This window comes from Pseudorasbora parva, chromosome 23 (genome assembly GCF_024679245.1).
Source record: "Pseudorasbora parva isolate DD20220531a chromosome 23, ASM2467924v1, whole genome shotgun sequence".
NCBI classification, from domain to species: Eukaryota; Metazoa; Chordata; class Actinopteri; order Cypriniformes; family Gobionidae; genus Pseudorasbora; species Pseudorasbora parva.
This window is the reverse complement of record NC_090194.1, coordinates 1676929-1700310: the sequence shown is the minus strand read 5'-3', so window position 1 is coordinate 1700310 and position 23382 is coordinate 1676929. Positions and strand designations below refer to the sequence as shown.

Sequence of the window (23382 nt, the reverse complement as noted above, 5' to 3'; positions counted from 1 at the left end):
GGATTATAAGGCACGGATAAAACTCTTATGCAAATAAATAAATAAATAAAGCAGCCGGTAACCACAATGGATGGATGGATGAAGGGACGGAGGATTACACAAATGGATAGATGGATAGACAGACAGACAGCTAGCAGACAGATAGATAGATAGATAGATAGATAGATAGACAGACAGACAGACAGACAGACAGACAGACAGACAAAGGATCGATGAATAGATAGATAGATAGATAGACAGACAGACAGACAGACAGACAAAGGATCGATGAATAGAAAGATAGATAGATAGATAGATAGATAGATAGATAGATAGATAGATAGATAGATAGATAGATAGACAGACAAAGGATCGATGAATAGATAGATAGATAGATAGATAGATAGATAGATAGATAGATAGATAGATAATAATAATAGATTTTATTTATAATGCACTTTTCATTCCGAAGAATCTCAAAGTGCAACAAGGGGGGAGGGGGGGGGGTAACACAAAAAATGAATAAAAAGTAAAAATATAGAATACTACAAACAATCAACCAACACAGAAAACAGAACAGAAACAGGGCTGATGGTGAACAGAAAACAGCTGATGGTGGAAGTCTCTGTTAGCTCCGCAGCACACTGTGGTCCATGTTTTAAATTTCTCCCAGCGGCAGTGTGTCCTGATGACATCGCCGAGGCAGGACAGCTGAAGACCAGATGATGGGTCTTCATGACGATTCAAACGATGGGGATCGCCGCAGCACCATGCAGGAGGCAGAACATTTTTCCGGGCACTTCTGTGTACACACCGGGGTCGGCGCAGAAGTCCAAGCCGCTCCACGGCCGCAATGCATGACGGAACAGCGGCGCAGCCGAGAAGTGGAACATCCCAACATCATGCCGGACGCCGATTACGATGGCCCAGATGACGCTAGCCCGGTGCAAACTTCAGCCACCACGCAGCTTAAGCCCAAGGGAGACCACCAGTGAGCAGTCGCGGCGAGAAACATCAAATGTCCTCCAAACCAGAAACCAACCAACCGCAGCAATTCAAACGTAAACATTAGAAGCGGTGGAAAACGGCGAAACGACGAACAACGTCCTCTCAGTGGCTGCCAGCAATCAGCAACAGCCCCAATAGTAGCTCTGACTGTTAGACTAGTCACAAACATAAGGAAATAAAATAAAATCTAAATCTAATAGTACAACATGGTTTGTGGGTGGAGAAGCGGCGAACAGACGACGCCAGCGTCCTCTCCCCCACAATAGATAGATAGATAGATAGATAGATAGATAGATAGATAGATAGATAGATAGATAGATAGATAGATAGATAGATAGATAGATAGATAGATAGATAGATAGATAGATAGATAGATAGATACATAGATAGACAAATGGATGGGCAGGCGGACATAGATAGATAGACAAATGGACCGATGGATAGACGAAAGAAGGATGGATGGATGGATGGATACCTTTTCAAAAGCCCATTTATCATGCGTGTATTCTGCATATCTGTTAATGAAGCCATCCAGCTTCTCAGGAATGATAGTGCTATAAAAAGATAAACACAGATACAACAGCACAAGTAATCAAATATTTGACTTTTTGTCAAAGTGATTCATCTCACCTAACAGAATTATTCAATAAATAAATGTACTTAGTGGTATCAACAGGTTTAGGGTCAAAGTTGCCCTCCGCATCAACAGAAGCCTTCTTCTCTGTTTTGGAGGAGTAGCTGGCGTCCACATAATCCGGAGGAATTGCTCCAGCGATCGCACAAATGCAAGGCATGGCAATTTTGAACAGCTCTGCATCAAATTTCTGTTGGGGGACACAAATTAGAAATGTGTTATTCTGTCATATGAATGCATTTTGGGGACAGAATAACAGCTCAGCAATAGAAAGCATATTCTCACCTTGTGAGCCAGAGATTCAAAAATTCCCCAGAAGAGTTTACGAGTGAGATGAAGCTCTTCCTCTGACGAGACGCCAAAGTTGGCCCAGCCATTGGGCAAACAATAGTACTTCCAGCAGCGCTCATAATGATTGGTTAGCAGCTGCAAAATAATGACCGACAGATGAGATGACTGAAGCAACCAGCTCAAATCCAATCGTACTGACGTGTAATGATATAATCCCACACCTTAAGAGGCATTTTCGCATACTCGTTCAGAATCGGCACGTCAAACACCAGCCGCCTGAGGAGGTGTTGGAGCATGGAAGGACGCAGGTACCTGGGAAACAAACGCCACACAATTCATTTTGAATGCATACTTGATGTTTTATTAGCGTTATTGGGTAAGTTACTCTAAAAAGTAATTAATAAATAGCTACTAATTACATTTTCAACAGTGTAATTAAAGCCCCTATTGTATAAGCAAGTTATATTATTTCATATTATATAAAATTATATTTCTTCCGAATGGGAGTATATGACAGCCCTATGAATGGAACATTATGAAATTTGGCACAATTGTAGAGATGGTAATGAATAGTGATTCAACCAAATTTGGAGTCTCTAGGATCAACTCTATAGCGCCACCACCAGATCAAAAGTTATTTTGAACCCTTTGTTCTAGAAAAATTAAATAGTTCACCTGATTCCTCTCTTCATGCGGATCACATTCAACCCCTTACATTAAGATGTAATGTAATGTAAGGGCTTACATTATTCAGACCTGCAAACTCCTCAGAGTAAAAAAGGTGACAGTGCGGGGGGGGGGGGGGGGGGGGTGTATATATATATATATCATAGACTATTTATAGCATTTATTTAATTAAAAATGCAGTAAAAAACGTAATACAATGAAATAATATTCTGATGAACATCATCTGTTCGCTAAATGAATATATAGTAAAGTGTCATTTATTTCTGTGCTTTGATTTATTTCAAAGCTGAATTTATCATCATTTCTCCAGTCTTCAGTGTCACTAATCATTCTCATATTAGGATTTGATGCTCAATAAACATTTATGATCATTATCAGTGTTGAAAACAGTTTTGTTGCTCATGATCATGCTGCTTCATTTTTGCGGAATCCATACCATTCAAACCTTTGTGGTAAAATTAAAAAAGAGAGAAATTAATACTTTTGTTGATCAGACATAGGCTACATTAAATTGATCACAAGCGATATTTTTAATATTACAAAAGATAATTTATTTAATAAATGCTATCCATTGAACCTTCTCATCAAAGAATCCTGAAAAATAAAATGTATCATGGTTTCCACTACATTTTAAAGCAGCACAACTGTTTTCAACACTGATAATAATCAAAAATGTTTCTTGATTATGAAATCCTCATATGAGAATGATTAGTGAAGGATCATGTGACACTGAAGACTGGAGTAATGATGATAAATTCAGCTTTGATCACAGGATATAAATCACACTTTACTATATTCACATAGAAAAAGGCTGCTTTCATTTGTAATGGTATTTCACAATATTACTGTTTTAAATGTATTTTTGATTAAATAAATGCAGCTTTGGTGAGCAGAAGATAAACATTTCAAAAGCTGTCAGTTAGCACTGCATTATTCATATGATATAGGCCTACTTTATAGTCAATAAATAGCCTACATTGAGATGGCTTGAAAAACACACATAAAGTATATATTGTCGCAATCGTCTGATTGTCGTCGTCACGTTTCATCACTCATAACGATTGTTTTCCTTCAGCTGCAGCTCCAGTGACAAAGTTTCTACGAATCCGCTTTTGGACTTTCTGTGAGAGCGTCCTCCTCATATTTAGATACGAATAAAATGACAGGTCATGCATAGATTATTTTTTGTCACTGAATTTAAATCTTGATGTATTTATCATGTATTGATTGTGACCTCAAGAAGCGCAATCGAGGTAGAGAAAGCTCTCTTTAGCGGCCCTGTTAACTTGCCCGCCCTCGCGCAGGTAACGCCGGTTCATATCCCGCTCGGAGCGGGTCGACTAGGATCGGGGAGACCCAGTAAACGTGCGGAGGATGAAAGTACACTTTATTAAAAGTGCAGGGGACACGTCCCGTAATCTACGCCCATGCTAGAATTGAACAATAAGCTTGCTTACTTCCATCCGTCAGACTCGCGTGGTATCTCGATAGCCGCTGTGTGCTTCAAGATTCTGACGCAAGTGAGCTAAGATTCCGATTGGCCCAGAGAAATGTCAGTTATAAGAATTATCCAATAGTATTTCGCATGTCTAGTCTACAGAACTGTTTCCTGTCGCTGATTACTTTCCCCTCCAGTGGGCGTAGTTCTCAGTGTAATCTCGCATGTCGCGCTCTGTGTCTATTGCTTGCATGCACTTTTATGTCTTTAAACGCTCGTTTTTTGGGTTAACAGCTTATAAAAACTTCTCGGTTTTTGTTCCTGTGTTTTTTAGTTTGTTTTCTGTACTCCTTGTCACACATCAGCTTTTAGAAATTTTTCGTTTTTTTGTAATAAGTCTGAAATAACAAGGATGCCGCTTCCCGCAATAGAAAGTCAATGGAGACGGTTGGTTTGTTTTCCCCCCGGGTGGGCGTGGCTTTCCGATTATGACACGTGTCGCTCTCTCTCTATTATGTGTTCGTTCTTATCTATATACATATTGAGATTATTTTCACCTATACTTCTGAACCTGCTGTTTTTCATATACAATCAATTTCTGCTGTTTTTGCTCTTCCGGCTCTGCAGTGCGCAACAGCCCCTTCAGGGTCAGGGCCCCGCATTGCTGCCTGCAGCTATATTTATATTACTGTACCAATTACTTTATTAATTGATTACGTAGTAATGCCTTACACCCAACACTGCCACAACACTTACCTGCATAAAGACATGAGGCACTCCTCGATAACATCTCTCTGAGCTTTGGTAAGAGAGCGTCCTCGGGACAGCCTGTAGATGGTGTGAAGCATAGAGTCGATCATGATAGCGCGATGGTCCGTCCCGGCGAACAAAGGAGCACATTTAGTGATGAGAGGAAGCACAGCGGAGCACAGATAGCGGTTCAGCGCAAGGGCCATTTCTGTAGTGCTGAACGCAGCCTTAGAGACAGAACAGGAAAATAATTGTGACGGTAGTGCAGACAGTTATGTATAGAGAACAGGAAATTATCTGCCAATGGGGTGAAAAAAATAATTTGTTTCTGATTGAAATCTTGTTTCTTGTTTCCGTCCTAAACAGAAATAAGATTATTTTTCTCACCCCATTGGCAGATCATTTTACCTGTTTTAAGCAAAAACTCTCTTCATTTTGATATTTTTCCCCAGAAGACAAGAAAAAATATCTTATGTCATTTTACTTATCTAGTAAATGCATCTTGATTTAAGAATATTTAGATATTTGGACTGGAAACAAGACAAAAAATACTAAATAAAAAGAGCAATTTTTGCAGTGTACACAATTTCTGTATTTTCCATGTGAGAAGCATCCTCTGAATGCGGTCTCAGACAGCATTTTTGCTAGTGAAGAATGATCATACTGTGTCTAAGGAAGCTGCTGCTCTCATGTCAGGCAGAAAGCCAACTTCCAGGACATGCAACAGGAAGTCCTGGTTGTCGATGCCGTAAACTCTATCCAGAAACAGGACCATTGGTGCTTTATGATCAGGCACAAAGCTAGCAGACATCTTTGGTTCAATGATGCTGTTATCTGAAATATAACGAGTACAGTCAGACAGGAAGTGTGAGGATTTATCCATCAACAAACTCTTAACTTATTACCTTTTCCAAAAGCAGGTATCTGGACTGGCAAGCTGATCACACCCACCAGATCTTCAATGGGCACGAGAGACCTAAGAATAGCCCTGATTCTCAAAGCCTCGCCTTTACCAGCCTGGATCAACTATACAAACAGACAGGAAGTTTGAGATATTCTATCGAGTCAGTTTAAGCAGTTACATACAGTACAAACATACTTACATGCATTTCAGGAGCACAGCGACCCAGCAAATCAATAAGAGCTGAGTAAAAGGACATGATGGCATTTCCCAGGTGAACTCTGTTCTCCTCATGCTGCTCCTCACCTCCGAACCTGACACAACATGAACAAGAAACACTCAAAGACTCCCTACATAGCACTGCCAAAAAATGCTTTTCTTACTTAGTATTTTTGTCTTGTTTCTAGTCAAAATATCTAAAAATTCTTACATTAAGAAACATTTACTAACCATTAAAAACATTATGTTAAGAAACATTTAACCAGCAGCCATATCACGCTGTAGCCCAAGACTGGTTTCCCACTGAAGCTAAGCAGGGCTGAGCCTGGTCAGTACCTGGATGGGAGACCAACTGGGAAAACCAGGAGCTGCTGGTGGAGGTGTTAGTGAGGCCAGCAGGGGGCGCTCACCCTGTGGTCTGTGTGGGTCCTAACGCCCCAGTATAGTGATGGGGACACTGTACTGTCAAAGAGCACCGTCTTTCGTATGAGATGTTAAACCGAGGTCCTGACTCTCTGTGGTCGGTAAAAATCCCAGGATGTCCTTCGGAAAAAGAGTAGGGGTGTAACCCCGGCATCCTGGCCAAATTTGCCCATTGGCCTCTGTCCATCATGGCCTCCTAATAATCCCCATATCCTGATTGGCTTCATCACTCAGTCTCCTCTCCACTATAAGCTGGTGTGTGGTGGGCGTTCTGGCGCAATATGGCTGCCGTCGCATCATCCAGGTGGATGCTGCACATTGGTGGTTGAGGAGATTCCCCCTTCTATGTAAAGCACTTTGAGTGCCTAGAAAACTGCTATATAAATGTAACTAAATATATATATTTTTTTATTTTACTAGACAAGTACAAATTATTGTCTTGTTTTGGGAAAAAATCACTCAAAATGAAGAGAGTTTTTGGTTAATTTAAGCAAAATAATCTGCCATTGGGGTAAGGAAATTAATCTTGTTTTCTGTTTTAATTAAGATTATTTTTCTCAACCCATTGGCAGATTATTTATCTTATTTTAAGCAAAAACTCTCTTCATTTTGAGTTATTTTTCCCCAAAAACAAGACAATTACTTTTGCTTGTCTAGTAAATACTTCTTGCTGTAATAATGTTTAGATGTTTGGACTAGAAACGAGACAAAAATACTAAGTAAGAAAAGCATTTTTTTGCAGTGTGTGAGTGTGAAACCAAATGTAGGATATTCCAAAGCACTTCATCACACTGAGTGACTTCTTTAATATACCAGCTGGTAATATAGCACAGAGATGCTTTGCACTAACATTGGGAAGCGTCTGTCTTTTTTTACAGTGGGTCCGTCTCTTGCAGGATCTTCTGAGATCTTAATGGCCTCTTCAATGGCAGCAAGCAGACCATTGCCCCCTTCTCCTCTCAGCGCAGGACCAAAGCACTCAGGCCTTCTGATCAGCAGCCGGACCACCACGTTAGCATTCTCCTCCACGCTCTCTCCTAAAAGCAGAACATTATAAACGTTTACTTTTATTTTTAATTCATTGTTTAAATTTAATTAATTTAGCTAAAGCATTCTCCTTCACGCTCTCTCCTAAAAGCAGAACATTATAAACGTTTACTTTTATTTTTAATTCATTGTTTAAATTTAATTAATTTAGCTAAAGCATTCTCCTTCACGCTCTCTCCTAAAAGCAGAACATTATACAAAACTTTTAATTTTATTTTTAATTCATCGTTTAATTTGTATACTTTTTGCTAAAGCATTCTACACTATACAAAACTTTTTAACTTAATTTCATTTTTAATTTAATTTAATTACATTTTTAATTTCATTTCATTTAGCTAAAGCATTCTCCTTCACATTCTCTTCTGAAAGCAGAACATTATAAAAAACTTTATTTAATTTAGCCATCCCATAAACCATTATTTATTATTTTTTATGTCATGTCAACATTCTTTGTTGACATTTCATTTAATTAAATATTTAATTTAATTTAGCTAAAGCATTCTCCTCTGTGCATAAAAGTAGAACATTACACAAAACGTTTTCATTTAATTTAGCTATGCCTTATATAATTTGATTTTATGTCGTCAGCATTATTTGCACACAAACACACAAGACTTTACAGAATTTTATATATAATCCTGTATACTTTCCTTTGTCCAGTTAGACACAATCATAATCGCATCATAGATACAAACCATTAACAAATACAGCAAAGCGCAGGAAATCCAGATACTTCTCGCCTCCGCATGGATTCCAGCCAATATCTGGGTATCCTTTGGATAAGAGCATGGGGCAGCTCTGCAGGCCACAGCCAGCCAAATACTTCACCACCTGCACAAACACAGAGAAACAAACACAGTTCTGCAGGAGCCAAAAACACCGGTCACAAACATTTCACTGCAAAAAATGCATTTCTTACTTAGTATTTTAGTCTTGTTTCTAGTCTAAATATAAAAAAATTCTTACATTAAGAAACATTTACTAGAGAAGTAAAAATTATTGTCTTGTTTTGGGAAAGAATAACTCAAAATTAAAAAAAGCAAAAATAATCAGCCAATGGGGTGAGAAAAATAATCTTGTTAAATAAAATAAATTAAAATTAAACAATGAATTTTTTGTATAATGTTCTGCTTTCAGGAGAGCGTGGAGGAGAATGCTTTAGCTAAATTAATTAAAATTAAACAAAGAATTATAAATAAAATTAAAAGGTTTGGTATAATGTTCTGCTTTCAGGAGAGAGTGGGGAGGAGAATGCTTTAGCTAAATTAATTAAAATTTAAATAAAAAATGATTATTTTGCTAATTTTAAGCAAAAACTCTCTTCATTGTGAGTTATTTCCCCCCAAAACAAGACAATTACTTTTGCTTGTCTAGTACTTTTTGTTTTAAGAATTTTTAGATGTTTGGACTAGAAACAAGACAAAAATACTGAGGAAGAACAGCATTTTGTTGCCGTGTTCCCTCTGTACTTCAGGATGACGCACCATCTCCAGGTCCTGCTCTTGGAGAGCCAGAGCAAGTTCGTTATTATCGATACAGGAAGCAGCAGCAACATCAAGAGGAGTAGAGCCACGCATTCCTGAAACAGTGATCATTAGTTAATTGATACAACACTAAATCATAAACATTTATTAGGGGTGTAACGGTACACGCATTCGTACCAAACCGTTTCGGTACAGGGCATGTGTGTACCGAATGCAATCTTTAACAGTTAAAGATGCAGTATGTAACTTTTCCGTCCGCTAGAAGTCACCGGGCAGAAATCATGTTGATGGATGAGGTTATTAACGTTACTGTGGTGTGAAGCAGAGCAAGAGCGAGTGTTGTGGAGCTGAGCGAGGCTGGAGCGATTGTTAATGAGATGAACAACACACACCTGGGGAGCAGTGGGACTTTTATTATGCCACAGTCACGGCGCCATTTCCTCTTCTCCGGTCATGAGTGTGAGGAACACTATTACATAGTGCACCTTTGACAGTCGGCTTGTTTTACATGTGGAACACACTTTAATCCGAGTTCATTACACAAGCACATTAAGTATGAAACGCATCATATGTGATGTAATCGGTCAATCTGTTTCAACGGCAGAAAGACGTCAATAAAACAGCTTTTTTTTAAAACAGGACAATGAGCATCACATTTACCTCAGAAGTCCTTCAGTGTCCACAGCTGAGTTCACGAATTAAAACGAACTCTTTCACTAAATATACTCATTATATTAGCCTATATATTCATTATATTAGCCAATATATTCACTATATTAGCCAATATATTCACTATATTAGCCTATATATTCACTATATTAGCCTATATATTCATTATATTAGCCTATATATTCACTAGATTAGCCTATATATTCACTATATTAGCCAATATATTCACTATATTAGCCTATATATTCACTAAATTAGCCTATATATTCACTATATTAGCCAATATATTCACTATATTAGCCAATATATTCACTATATTAGCCTATATATTCACTATATTAGCCTATATATTCACTATATTAGCCTATATATTCACTAGATTAGCCTATATATTCACTATATTAGCCAATATATTCACTATATTAGCCTATATATTCACTATATTAGCCAATATATTCACTAGATTAGCCTATATATTCACTATATTAGCCTATATATTCACTATATTAGCCAATATATTCACTATATTAGCCTATATATTCACTATATTAGCCTATATATTCACTATATTAGCCTATATATTCACTATATTAGCCAATATATTCACTAGATTAGCCTATATATTCACTATATTAGCCTATATATTCACTATATTAGCCTATATATTCACTAGATTAGCCTATATATTCACTATATTAGCCTATATATTCACTATATTAGCCTATATATTCACTATATTTGCCTATATATTCATTATGTTAGCCTATATATTCACTATATTAGCCTATATATTCACTATATTAGCCTATATATTCACTATATTAGCCTATATATTCACTATATTAGCCTATATATTCATTATATTACCCTATATATTCACTATATTAGCCTATATATTCACTATATTAGCCTATATATTCACTATATTAGCCTATATATTCACTATATTAGCCTATATATTCACTATATTAGCCTATATATTCACTATATTAGCCTATATATTCACTATATTAGCCTATATATTCATTATGTTAGCCTATATATTCACTATATTAGCCTATATATTCACTATATTAGCCTATATATTCATTATATTACCCTATATATTCACTATATTAGCCTATATATTCACTATAATAGCCTATATATTCATTATATTAGTCTATATATTCACTATATTAGCCTATATATTCATTATATTAGCCTATATATTCACTATATTAGTCTATATATTCACTATAATAGCCTATATATTCATTATATTAGTCTATATATTCACTATATTAGCCAATATATTCACTATATTTGCCTATATATTCATTATGTTAGCCTATATATTCACTATATTAGCCTATATATTTATTATATTAGTCTATATATTCACTATATTAGCCTATATATTCATTATGTTAGCCTATATATTCACTATATTAGCCTATATATTCATTATATTAGCCTATATATTCACTATATTAGCCTATATATTCATTATGTTAGCCTATATATTCACTATATTAGCCTATATATTCACTATATTAGCCTATATATTCACTATATTAGCCTATATATTCATTATATTAGCCTATATATTCACTATATTAGCCTATATATTCACTATATTAGCCTATATACTCATTATATTAGCCTATATATTCACTATTTTAGCCTAAATATTCACTATATTAGCCTATATATTCACTATATTAGTCTATATATTCACTATATTAGCCTATATATTCATTATATTAGCCTATATATTCACTATATTAGCCTATATATTCATTATATTAGCCTATATATTCATTATATTAGCCTATATATATTAGGCTATATTAGGGGATATACATCTAAACCCCGGTCCTGGCGGCTGGGAAGAACTAACGGGAACAAATGGCGTTTCATCGTTGTGTGGATCTACAGTCACAACTGCAGTGAGTTACTCTTACGAACACACACAAACAAATGGACAAAATTGCTTGCCTTCAACATTGTGCACGACGGAGGAAAGATTTGGAACTTTGCAGGTTTCTCCTGCTATAAAGTTAGATGCGCTTTCACCAGGCGGTACTGAAACATTGCGTATAAAGAACTTGTCGGGTGCTTTGGCACAGACACGATGCACAGATAAATATTGTCCGGATACTGGGGTAAACAAACGAAATGGCGCTGTGGAGAAAGTTGGAGCGGCATGTGAATCGGTGCACTCGTCTCATCTATCCATACCGTGTCTTCCAAACGCTGTCACCAAACAACAGAAATACAGACTATTGCAGACTGTTAACCATGCCAAAGTTCTCTGGGACCCAAAGGTTAAACCTAAAGGTGTATTTGGGGGACACCTAAATATAAGAAGCGCTGTACCAAAATCGGAACAGCTGCTAACACATTCCAATCTTGACTTTTTGTGTCTTTCTGAGACTTGGCTAAAACCTACCACCTCAAATAGTGCTGTTTATATTCCTGGCTATAACATCTACAGGCGTGACCGTGGTCATGGCAAAGGGGGCGGAGTAATGATCTATGTAAAGGACAGTTTTCAGTGTGTACACATGGAATCAGTAGGAGATGTTTTGGAATGTGTGGGGATAAAAATTAGGCTGTCTCCGGAAATGTCATTTGCTGTTCTTGTTTTGTATAGACCTCCGACAGCAAATAATATATTTTTTGATCACCTAACTGACATTCTTAAAAAATGTGATGCGAAAGAAATAATTCTCATGGGGGATTTTAATATAAATTGGATCGATAAAAAAGGTAGAAAACAACTTAAGGAGATTACTCAAAAATTTAATCTTACACAAATGATCGAAAAAGCAACTCGCATTACTAAAACTTCTCAAACACTTATTGATCTAGTCTTTACTAACAAAGCTGACCGTATCAGTAAAGTCTATCATTTAATAACAGGTCTTTCTGATCATAATTTAACATTAGTTGCAAGGAAACTGTCAAAAGCGCGTTACCGAAATTTAAATAAAATTGATATTAATGAATCTGTACTCTATATCCCCAGGAAAGATGTTGAGAATTTTGATAATGAAATAAGAAAGGTAAATTGGTTTGAAATGGTAAATGATAAAGACAGTGATGCAGCTTCCAGTGAGTTGATAAAGATGTTTCAGCAGCTTGTTTTTAAATATTCTAAAGGAAAAAAGGTAAAGCCTAAAGTCAAAATTCCTTTACCTTGGTTAAATGATAATCTTTGGAAGTTGATGAAAACTCGAGATTCAGCATTAAAAAAGTCCCATAAAACGGGACTCGTAACTGATCGCCTGATCTATAATGGACTACGAAACAAAGTCATTCAACAGCTAAGACAAGCAAAAGCAATATTTTATCTGAATATAATTAAACAAGCAAAGGGCAATTCGAAACAACTTTGGCAAACTATAGACAAATTAACTGGAAAGATGCAAACTAAAAGTGGAACAATAGAGCTGAAAATATATGATGAAAATCACAAGGATGGTCAAATAGTTTCAAACCTTTTTAGTAATTATTTTATTGATTCAGTTAATGAAATTATCCAACATGATCCTGGATTACCTCATTCCTGTTCATCATCTCAGCTCTCCATTTGTGATCATGAGCCTCTGTGTTTTAAACACATTGATTATTCTAAAACAGATAAAATAATACAATCCTTATCGAACTCAAAAGTTAAGGATTTCTGGGGACTTGATAGCTCTCTCATTAAAAAGCATAGGGAGATTTTAACACCAGCTATCACATATATTGTGAATAAATCTATTGATGAAAGTATCTTCCCCAGTGTCTTTAAAAGAGCAGTTATATCCCCAATTTATAAATCTGGAAGCAAAAATGAAATAAGCAACTACAGACCTATTAGTATATTGCCGGTAGCATCGAAAATTCTTGAGAAAGTCATTGTAGAGCAGCTTACGGATCACTTAGATTGTAATAATTTGTTGCACACTATGAAGTTCGGTTTTAGACGTAACCATTCCACCGACGCAGCCTGCTGCTATCTGGTAGAAAATATAAAGGCCAACTTGGACAGAGGGGGCACGGTGGGTGCCGTGTTTCTGGACTTGCGAAAAGCCTTTGACACGGTAAATCACCGTGTCCTCCTGTCTAAGCATACTAAGTATAATCTTTCTATGGAGACATTGCATTGGATACAATCATATCTGTCAAATCGGATGCAATGTGTGAGGGTAAAAAATGCAGTGTCCTCCTTGAAGTTCTGCAAAACTGGGGTCCCGCAAGGATCAATTCTGGGACCATTGTTGTTCAGTATTTACATCAATGACCTACCAGCTGTGTGCAAGGGCGTAGAGATCATCTAGTACGCAGATGATGCCGTCATCTATGTACATGAGCGGGATATGGAGAAAGTGGCCACTAAATTGTCCTCAGCCATGGACGAAATAAGTAATTGGTTGCAATCTTCTTGCTTAACATTAAATATTGAAAAAACTGTTGGAATGTATTTCACTAAGTCCAAAAAAGTTACAAATATGCCGAACATTTATTTTAATGGTCAAAAAATTAACATCGTGACAGAGATAAAATATCTAGGTGTCCATTTGGACCAAACTCTAAGTTTTAAAAAACATATTAAACGAATGTGCAATTCTATGAAATATAATATCTCTATTTTTAGACATATTAGGAATAGTTTGACAATTGAAGCATCTTTTATGTATTTTAATGCCATGATCTCTCCACACATCACCTTCTGTTTGTCCTGTTGGTCACAAGCCACCGAGACTACACTTAAACCGCTTAGACCGGTCTATAATCAGGCGTTAAAGGTACTTGACAGAAAAGCCTCTCGCTATCATCATTGCAATATTCTTAGTAAATATAAAATATTAAGTTTTGACTCCCTAATTCGATATACAAATTTAAAAACTGTTTTTAAAATTGTTAATAATATTGCTCCACCTTTAATTAAAAAATTCATAAAGCTTTATTCTGAACTGACGACCCGAACATCTCGCTCCACTGCTCACAGAAATTGTGCTATCCCGAAAAGATCCTCTGCCTTTGCACAGACAGCTTTTTCATTTAAAACCATTAAACAATGGAATTAGCTCCCAGACAGTCTAAAGTTGTCTGTAGATCAGAATAACTTCTCTCGAAACTTAAAGAAGCACATACTTGATAACCAGTTGTGTCAGCATCAACACATTTAAATTTTATACGTGTAAAATGTTTTTGACTATGTAGTATATATATATTAGGTTGTGATGTTTTTTTTTCATTAGTGTTTTTCTACTATTGTATGTATTTGTTAGTGCTACTGAAAGTCATTATGTTTTAATATTGTGTGCACCTGCCCGGGGACTGCAGATGGAAACTAGCATTAGCTAATTCTGGTACAAAACATCTTTTCGTAAGATTAATGTATTTTGTACATTGTCCCTGATAAATAAACTAATTAAATAAATAAATATATTCATTATATTACCCTATATATTCATTATGTTTGCCTATATATTCATTATATTATCCTATATATTCATTATGTGAGCCTATATATTCACTATGTTAGCCTATATATTCATTATGTTAGCCTATATATTCACTATATTAGCCTATATATTCACTATATTAGCCTATATATTCATTATATTAGCCTATATATTCACTATATTAGCCTATATATTCATTACATAAGCCTATATATTCATTACATATTTGTTATATTAGCCTATCTTCGTTTTATTAGCCTATATACTCATTATATTAGCCTATATATTCACTATATTAGCCTATATATTCACTATATTAGCCTATACATTATATTAGCCTATATATTCACTATATTAGCCTATATATTCACTATATTAGCCTATATATTCACTATATTAGCCTATATATTCACTATATTAGCCTATATACTCACTATATTAGCCTATATATTCACTATATTAGCCTATATATTCACTATATTAGTCTATATTTTCACTATATTAGCCTATATATTCATTACATATTTGTTATATTAGCCTATCTTCGTTTTATTAGCCTATATACTCATTATATTAGCCTATATATTCACTATATTAGCCTATATATTCACTATATTAGCCTATATATTCATTATATTAGCCTATATATTCACTATATTAGCCTATATATTCACTATATTAGCCTATATATTCACTATATTAGCCTACATATTCACTATATTAGCCTATATATTCACTATATTAGCCTATATATTCATTATGTTAGCCTAAATATTCACTATATTAGCCTATATATTCATTATGTTAGCCTATATATTCACTATATTAGCCTATATATTCACTATATTAGCCTATATATTCACTATTTTAGCCTAAATATTCACTATATTAGCCTATATATTCACTATATTAGTCTATATTTTCACTATATTAGCCTATATATTCACTATATTAGCCTATATATTCACTATATTAGCCTACATATTCACTATATTAGCCTATATATTCACTATATTAGCCTATATATTCATTATGTTAGCCTAAGGCCTAGTCCACACGAACACGGGTATTTTTATTACCGGAGTTTTTCCCCCTCCGTTTTAAAAAACAATCGCGTCCACACAAGCACGGTTTTATAAAAAACTCTGTCCACATGAGAACGCAAAACTACGCTATGATTGGCTGCCTGATTTCCACGTGGGTCCCATTCACTGCACCGATGCACATTGCACTGACTGAGGGATGCCACCATGGGCTCAAGTGAAACACTTCCTACAAGTTCCTTTGCTTTGGACTCAGTGACAGGTACACAGGTGCAGGGCCGAAGTGGACTGTAATAGCTTCACACACTTGCTTTACTATTTTGTATTATTGCATTCTGGCGCCTTTGTTCTGCAATACAATGAAATAACTGAACATCTGTAGGATATACGTGTGATAAGCGCTGTTAGTGGAGTCCACCGCATAGAATCGACTCACGTAAATCAAAAGGAGATGTGGAAAATCTGACGTCAAACAAAGGAGAGAACGGCGCGCACTTCAATTTAAAAAAACAAAATCTCCGGTTTCACCATCTACACGACAACGCTGTAACCGGAGTTTCTAAAAATCTTCACCCTGGCCGGAGTTTTCAAAAAAGTCCGGTTTTAGTAACCGGATACAACGTTTGCGTGTGGACGAACAGCCAAACCGCGTAGAAAAAGCTGCGGTTTTGAAAATACCCGTGTTCGTGTGGACAGGGCCTTAATATTCACTATATTAGCCTATATATTCATTATGTTAGCCTATATATTCACTATATTAGCCTAAATATTCACTATATTAGCCTATATATTCATTATGTTAGCCTATATATTCACTATAATAGCCTATATATTAATTATATTAGCCTATATATTCACTATATTAGCCTATATATTCATTATGTTAGCCTATATATTCACTATATTAGCCAATATATTCATTATATTAGCCTATATATTCACTATATTAGCCTATATATTCATTATGTTAGCCTATATATTCACTATATTAGCCAATATATTCATTATATTAGCCTATATATTCACTATATTAGCCTATATACTCATTATATTAGTCTATATATTCACTATATTAGCCTATATATTCACTATATTAGCCTACATATTCACTATATTAGCCTATATATTCACTATATTAGCCCATATATTCACTATATTAGCCTATATATTCATTATGTTAGCCTATATATTCACTATATTAGCCTATATATTCACTATATTAGCCTATATATTCACTATATTAGCCTATATATTCACTATATTAGCCCATATATTCACTATATTAGCCTATATATTCACTATATTAGCCTATATATTCATTATGTTAGCCTATATATTCACTATTTTAGCCTAAATATTCACTATATTAGCCTATATATTCATTATGTTAGCCTATATATTCACTATATTAGCCTATATATTAATTATATTAGCCTATATATTCACTATATTAGCCTATATATTAATTATATTATCTTATTTAGTTATTATATTATATTAAACCTGTTAGTGATGTCTTGATTATTTAATGTGTTTAAATAAATCTGTTATTATACTGTGTATAAATGATTATATTTCACCAACGAATTGGATTAAAAACAATTTTATAATTAGATTTAGAAGTTAATGGAAAAACTGCCTTATGTGACGCTGTTGTACATGTTTGCACACAGTGTGTTATTTGAGTGTTGATTATTATATCTAATCATGAATATCAGCTGAATTTATGCTGTAATATTAATACATCACAACTTTGGCTCCCTATAGTTTACAGCATTATCTTTAAAAAACATTTTGTTATAGCTAAATTAATTTAAGGACAGACACAATTTGTTTAGTAAACCACTGTTTAATGTAAAAAAAGCTATTTAGTTTTCTCTCCCCTGCTGTGCCGAACCGTCAGTTTTGTGTACCGTTGCACCCCTAACATTCAACATTAGAGCTGCTTTAGTTTAACCTAGGCTAAACATTAATGTACATAGTGGAGAGGAAAGGTTAATTAAATAATCAGGCTTTACCTAGCCCAATCCCACTGTTCTGCAGGAGGTAGCCCAGATGATCAAACATCGAGCGCTGGTTCTGTCGGCTGATACGACAGAAATAACACAGGAAACGACAGCAGTTGGTCACCATTCGAGGGAATCTGATCTCCTGTCCAGAGAAAAGGCAAATCAGATTAAATCATTCAATGTTTGAACATCACATTGAACATGGGCGTCGGAAGCACATAAAAAGTGGGTGGGTCCTCTCTCTCAGATTTTTTTTTTAATGGAGTAACGTTAGATGCCATTTACATTAAATACAAATATACCACCGTTTACTAAACGATTGATTGGGCCAGACAAAATTACGGAAATCACAGAGTTATTTATTGTGGCTATAGTGTAGGGGTAAGAGACACATGGTACGACAAGGTTCGAATCCGCCTTTTGCTGAATTCGCTCTACTCCCTTTTCCCGTCACATATCAGATCATAAAGGCATTTATTTTTTTAAATAAAAATATTATAAAAGTGGAAATAAAGCGTCTTAACGTGTTTAATAATAAGTGTTTCTCGGTTAGGGGTAGGTAAACAGAGTTGTGCTGAATTAGAGATGATAAAAGTGATTGGGTCCAATATTATGGGTTGTAAAAATAGGGTGGGTTTTGTCCCACCCACACACAATGGTTCCGATGCTCATGACATAGAAATGTGTTTAAAATATGAACTGTGTACCTTTGAATCTCCACCTCCGAGTACGTTCACCATAACCTCCATGACTGTCTCGTGCATTCCCAGAGCTCTCATCAGGTTGGGGTGCTGGTAGAAAACCCTGTTGCTCATAATATTTCTGAAAGAGAACCGGAAGATCTATTGTAGTTGCTAATATTGTTGAAGTTTAGGGGGTCAGGAACTGACATATAAGATGTCATCATACTATAGGAATATTCTGTAAATTTCAGAACTGAAAACTAATTAAACCCAAGCCCAGAGATCGACTGGTTGTGAATGAGCCTACAATAGACGGTGAGACCGCCTCTGCAGAAGAAGATCGACGCCCACTTCATCATCACAGCTTTGGCCCCACCCACTTCATCAGCACAGCTTTGGCTCCGCCCACTGGAGTGTTAGTGAGATGACGAGGAGAGACGAACTGACTGAAAATAACATTCCCTTCCAAAGGATCCTAATGCTGGGAATGAGCTTATTTATTCTCACCAATGACTTCCGGGGGCGCGGCCTGCTGCTGACCCTGTGTCTCGCTGTCTCGTGGCGTTTGTTGGTGGATTTAAGTGTTATTTTATTCGTTTTTAATTCTGTTCTTTTAAATCGGGAGCAGTATGAATGTGTTTATGATCAGCATGACCTTGGCGCTGGTTGAAGTGGTGTTGGCGGGCAAGGTTTTTGAAGATCAACTGGCTTCTACGGTGTTGAGGACTTATTCAAGAGACTTCTTGCTATCGTTGCGATATGATGATAATCACGCGATCGATGTAAAGATCCCAACAAGTATATGTGTGCGCAAAAGAAGGAGATCAAGAATTAAGAAGCGAGGATCAAGAGGAGGAATTCGCAACAGATTGCGGAGGCGAGGAAGCCGTCATCCACTTCCAGTGATCACGCTGTCTAATGTGAGATCTCTTAATAACAAGATGGATGATGTTGCGCTTTGAGTTAGACAAGAGGAGGAGTTTAGGAGCAGTAATCTCATCTGTTTTACGGAAACATGGTTAAATGAAGATCACTGTGTGGACATCGAGGGATTTACAACTATACGAGCCGACAGAGACAAGGTAAAATCCCGGAAATCTGTTGGCGGGGGACTCTGCGTGTATGTTGATAAAAATTGGTCATCACAGTTTACTATTACTGAACAGACTTGTACCCCGGACTATGAGACTTTGGTTGTATCATTTAGACCATTTTATCTGCCGAGGGAATTTGGTCGAATAACTATACTCCTAGTATATGTACCGGGTCCTAATAATAACGAGGCAGCGGAACATATTGCAGAGTGCTTTACTAGGATCATAACAAAGTCGGCAGACCAACCAGTCTTCATACTGGGGGATTTTAATACACTTTCACTAACAGAAACTCTTCCACACTTGCAACAATATATTGATTGTCCAACCCGTTTCTCACGCACACTGGATTTATGTTATGGCAACATTGACGACGCATACAAGGCAGTATGTCGAGCACCGATTGGTAGATCGGATCATAATGTTATCCATCTACTGCCAAAATATAGACAACTTGTCAGAAGGGATAAACCAGTGGAAAAGAGAATTCAGGTCTGGAGTAAGGACAAAGAAGACATGCTAAAGGACTGTTTTTGCACTACAAACTGGGATGTTTTCTTTGATTCATGCAGAGACCCTCACGAACTAACTGACTGTATTACCTCTTATATTCAATTTTGTGAAGAAACAGTTATTGATACTAAGATGGTTAAAATCTTCTCAAATAATAAGCCATGGCTCTCTAAAGATTTAAAAAAACTCCTCAATGAAAAGAATTGGGCATTTCGGGAAAATAATCATGATGGATTTAAAATTAAAAGGAAGGAACTGAGAGCTATGATACAGAAAGCAAAGATTGATTTTAAACATAAGATAGAGGATCAGTTAGCGAATCAAGACGCAAGGAGTGCTTGGCAAGGCTTGAATAAGATGATGGGGCGTGACTCAAGAAATGTAAATAATGATATCATTATAGGGACGGATGGTTTTAAATGGGTTAACGATTTGAATTTGTTTTATGGAAGATATGATGTAGCCGATAACTGGAATAAGATTGAACAAATAAGTAATAATATCCCAGTGGCGCCACCAATTTGGTTGACAGGGGACCAAATCAGAAGGTCACTTAAATGTATTAAACCCAATAAAGCACCGGGTCCAGATGGCCTTAAGGGCAGAGTTTTAAAGATATGTGCAAATGAACTAACTGACCCCCTAACAAAATTATTTCAGTTTTTATTAAACTTACAGATAGTACCGAATCTATGGAAGTTATCATTTATAAGACCTCTTCCGAAAAAAGTAAAAGCAAAGAATCTAGATGACTTTCGTCCAGTGGCGTTAACATCAATACTTGCTAAATGCATGGAAAGAGTAGTTAGTGATTATATTAAACAAGACATATCAGAACAATTAGACGTACTGCAATTTGCATATAAAGCACAAAAAGGAACAGAGGATGCAACGCTCACTATGGTCGATACAATTACAAGCCATTTACAAAAAGCAAAGGCTTACGTGCGTGTTCTTTTTATTGATTACACGTCTGCCTTTAATACCATGCAGATACATTTGCTATTGGAACGTCTCTTGATCCTAGGTGTAAATGGAGGAATAGTTAATTGGATAAAGAATTTTTTAACAAATCGACCACAGCGAGTTTGTGCTCGAGGGTTCGAATCAGATATTATATTTTTAAATACGGGGGCACCCCAAGGATGCGTCCTGTCACCTCTTTTATTTTCGGTCTATACAAATGGTATAAGAGTGCAGCATGAGAATTATAAATTATATAAATACGCAGATGATATGGCACTTGTGGCACTTTTATGGAAAGACTGTGTACATTTTGAGTACGAGGAACATGTTTTGAAATTAGAAAAATGGTGTGAAGAAAGTTCCTTATTGATAAATGTACATAAAACAAAAGAGCTGATTTTAAATCATCCGGAGCCTTTAACAGAAATACTGCTATGTGATCAAACTGTTGAAATTGTGAAGACTTTTAAATATTTAGGAATCATGATTGATTGTAAAATGAACTTCTCTGATAACGTGGCTCTTATTTGTAAGAAAGCAAATCAAAGGTTATTCTTGCTAAGGAAACTGAAAGATTTTTGTGTGAGTACAGCTGTGCTGCAAAGAGTTTATACAGGTCTAATTGAGAGTGTTTTAGGGTATAACATTACAGTGTGGTTCGGACGAGTTACTCTGGTAAATAAAGTTAAATTAGACAGAGTTACAAGAGTAGCTGGGAAAATTATAGGATTAAAGCAAAAATCTGTTGCTCAGTTATACCAAACTGCTGTTCAGAGAAAAGCTTTGATTATAACAAGAGACACAACACACCCCTTGAATCATGTTTTTGAATTACTACCATCACGTCGTCGCTATAGAGTGCCAAAAGCAATTAGAGCAATATATAAACAAACGTTCGTACCAAACGCAATAAGTCTTTTGAATAAGAGGTAAGAAATGTGAATATTTTAATTTTGTGATTGTAGATGTATTGTATTGTTAGATGTATTTATTGTATGTTGTGTACTGTAAATTGTTCTGTGATTGTGTGGCGAGACCAAAGATCAATTTTCAGCTTAGGCTGAACAATAAAGTACTACTACTAAAGTCTCAGCTGAGCATTATTTATTTGTGTTCGCTACATTTCACTGTGGATTCTTTGGGAAATCAGTCGCAATTTCAGTCGCAAACAGACTTTTACAATACGGACTCGACAGTAATGCCTCAACATGTGAGTAACCGTGTTCATTCTAATGGCTGATCTGAGACCAGTGGTTTCTGATATGTAATGATTCACGTACAGTCAGATGATCTGCGTGTCAGTAAATCAAACCAGTGACTAAACGCTCAACTTCACATCGTTTCTCTAAAGCCCCTTTCACACTGCGATTCCGGCAAATACACGGATAATGCGACCTGGCATTTGTTCCCGGGCCGCTAGATTTAGTCCATTCACACTGCCAACGAAATACCGTAATATATGCGCTTTCACACACAACGCTTAACGGTCCCGGATCGAGTTGACACGTGACATCCTGATGTGACGTATAACGGCGAGCGATCTCCGCTTCAGCGCGGATAGTAAGGAGCTCCGTGGTCTCGACTTGTGTCCAGTTTGCGCTCATTTCTGCTTGTTTAATTTTAGTTTCTTTTGTATACGAACACTCTCTGCATTTAAAACACCGACGAGCTCTTCTGGCACTGCAGGGTTGTATTATTGAAAAAACAAGCTCTAGGAGTCGCACGATAACTACGTACACGTTGCGGCATTAGTTTCGGCTTTTGTTCACTCAGCGCTCGTCCCGGGTCGAATCCCGCAATATTACTAGGTCCCCGACCCGGATCGAATTCGGTAATCAATTCCGGGACGTAGTTGCTTTCACACAGAAGGCGACCCGGCAATGCTCCGGGAATATTGCGGGTCCGACGTGCAGTGTGAAAGGGGCTTTAGTAGAAGAAAATAATCTGTTATTTAAACTGTATATAGAAAGCCGTCAAAGAACGCTCGCTTTACCAGGGGCGGAGTGCAGAGGTGGGTAGAGTAGCCAAAATCTTTACTCAAGTAAAAGTACAAGTACTTACGGAAATATTTACTCAAGTAAAAGTAAAAGTAACAATTGTAAT

The 23382-nt window shown here is 36.2% G+C and overlaps 1 protein-coding gene across 3 annotated transcripts in view; it reads right to left on the bottom strand.

Moving 5' to 3' along the window:
• ryr1a (ryanodine receptor 1a (skeletal)) overlaps positions 1 to 23382 on the bottom strand; it is a 174182-nt gene that overhangs the window by 73200 nt on the left and 77600 nt on the right. For all 3 annotated transcript variants that reach the window (XM_067432724.1, XM_067432722.1, XM_067432723.1), the window contains 13 exons: positions 18731 to 18845; positions 18033 to 18165; positions 8862 to 8956; positions 8073 to 8208; positions 7181 to 7367; positions 5891 to 6002; positions 5693 to 5813; positions 5452 to 5621; positions 4794 to 5014; positions 2134 to 2224; positions 1907 to 2047; positions 1648 to 1811; positions 1463 to 1541 (listed from right to left, as the gene is read on the bottom strand). In XM_067432724.1, the coding sequence (XP_067288825.1) occupies positions 1463 to 1541; positions 1648 to 1811; positions 1907 to 2047; positions 2134 to 2224; positions 4794 to 5014; positions 5452 to 5621; positions 5693 to 5813; positions 5891 to 6002; positions 7181 to 7367; positions 8073 to 8208; positions 8862 to 8956; positions 18033 to 18165; positions 18731 to 18845 (1765 nt within the window). The remainder of the gene's footprint in view (positions 1 to 1462; positions 1542 to 1647; positions 1812 to 1906; positions 2048 to 2133; positions 2225 to 4793; positions 5015 to 5451; positions 5622 to 5692; positions 5814 to 5890; positions 6003 to 7180; positions 7368 to 8072; positions 8209 to 8861; positions 8957 to 18032; positions 18166 to 18730; positions 18846 to 23382) is intronic.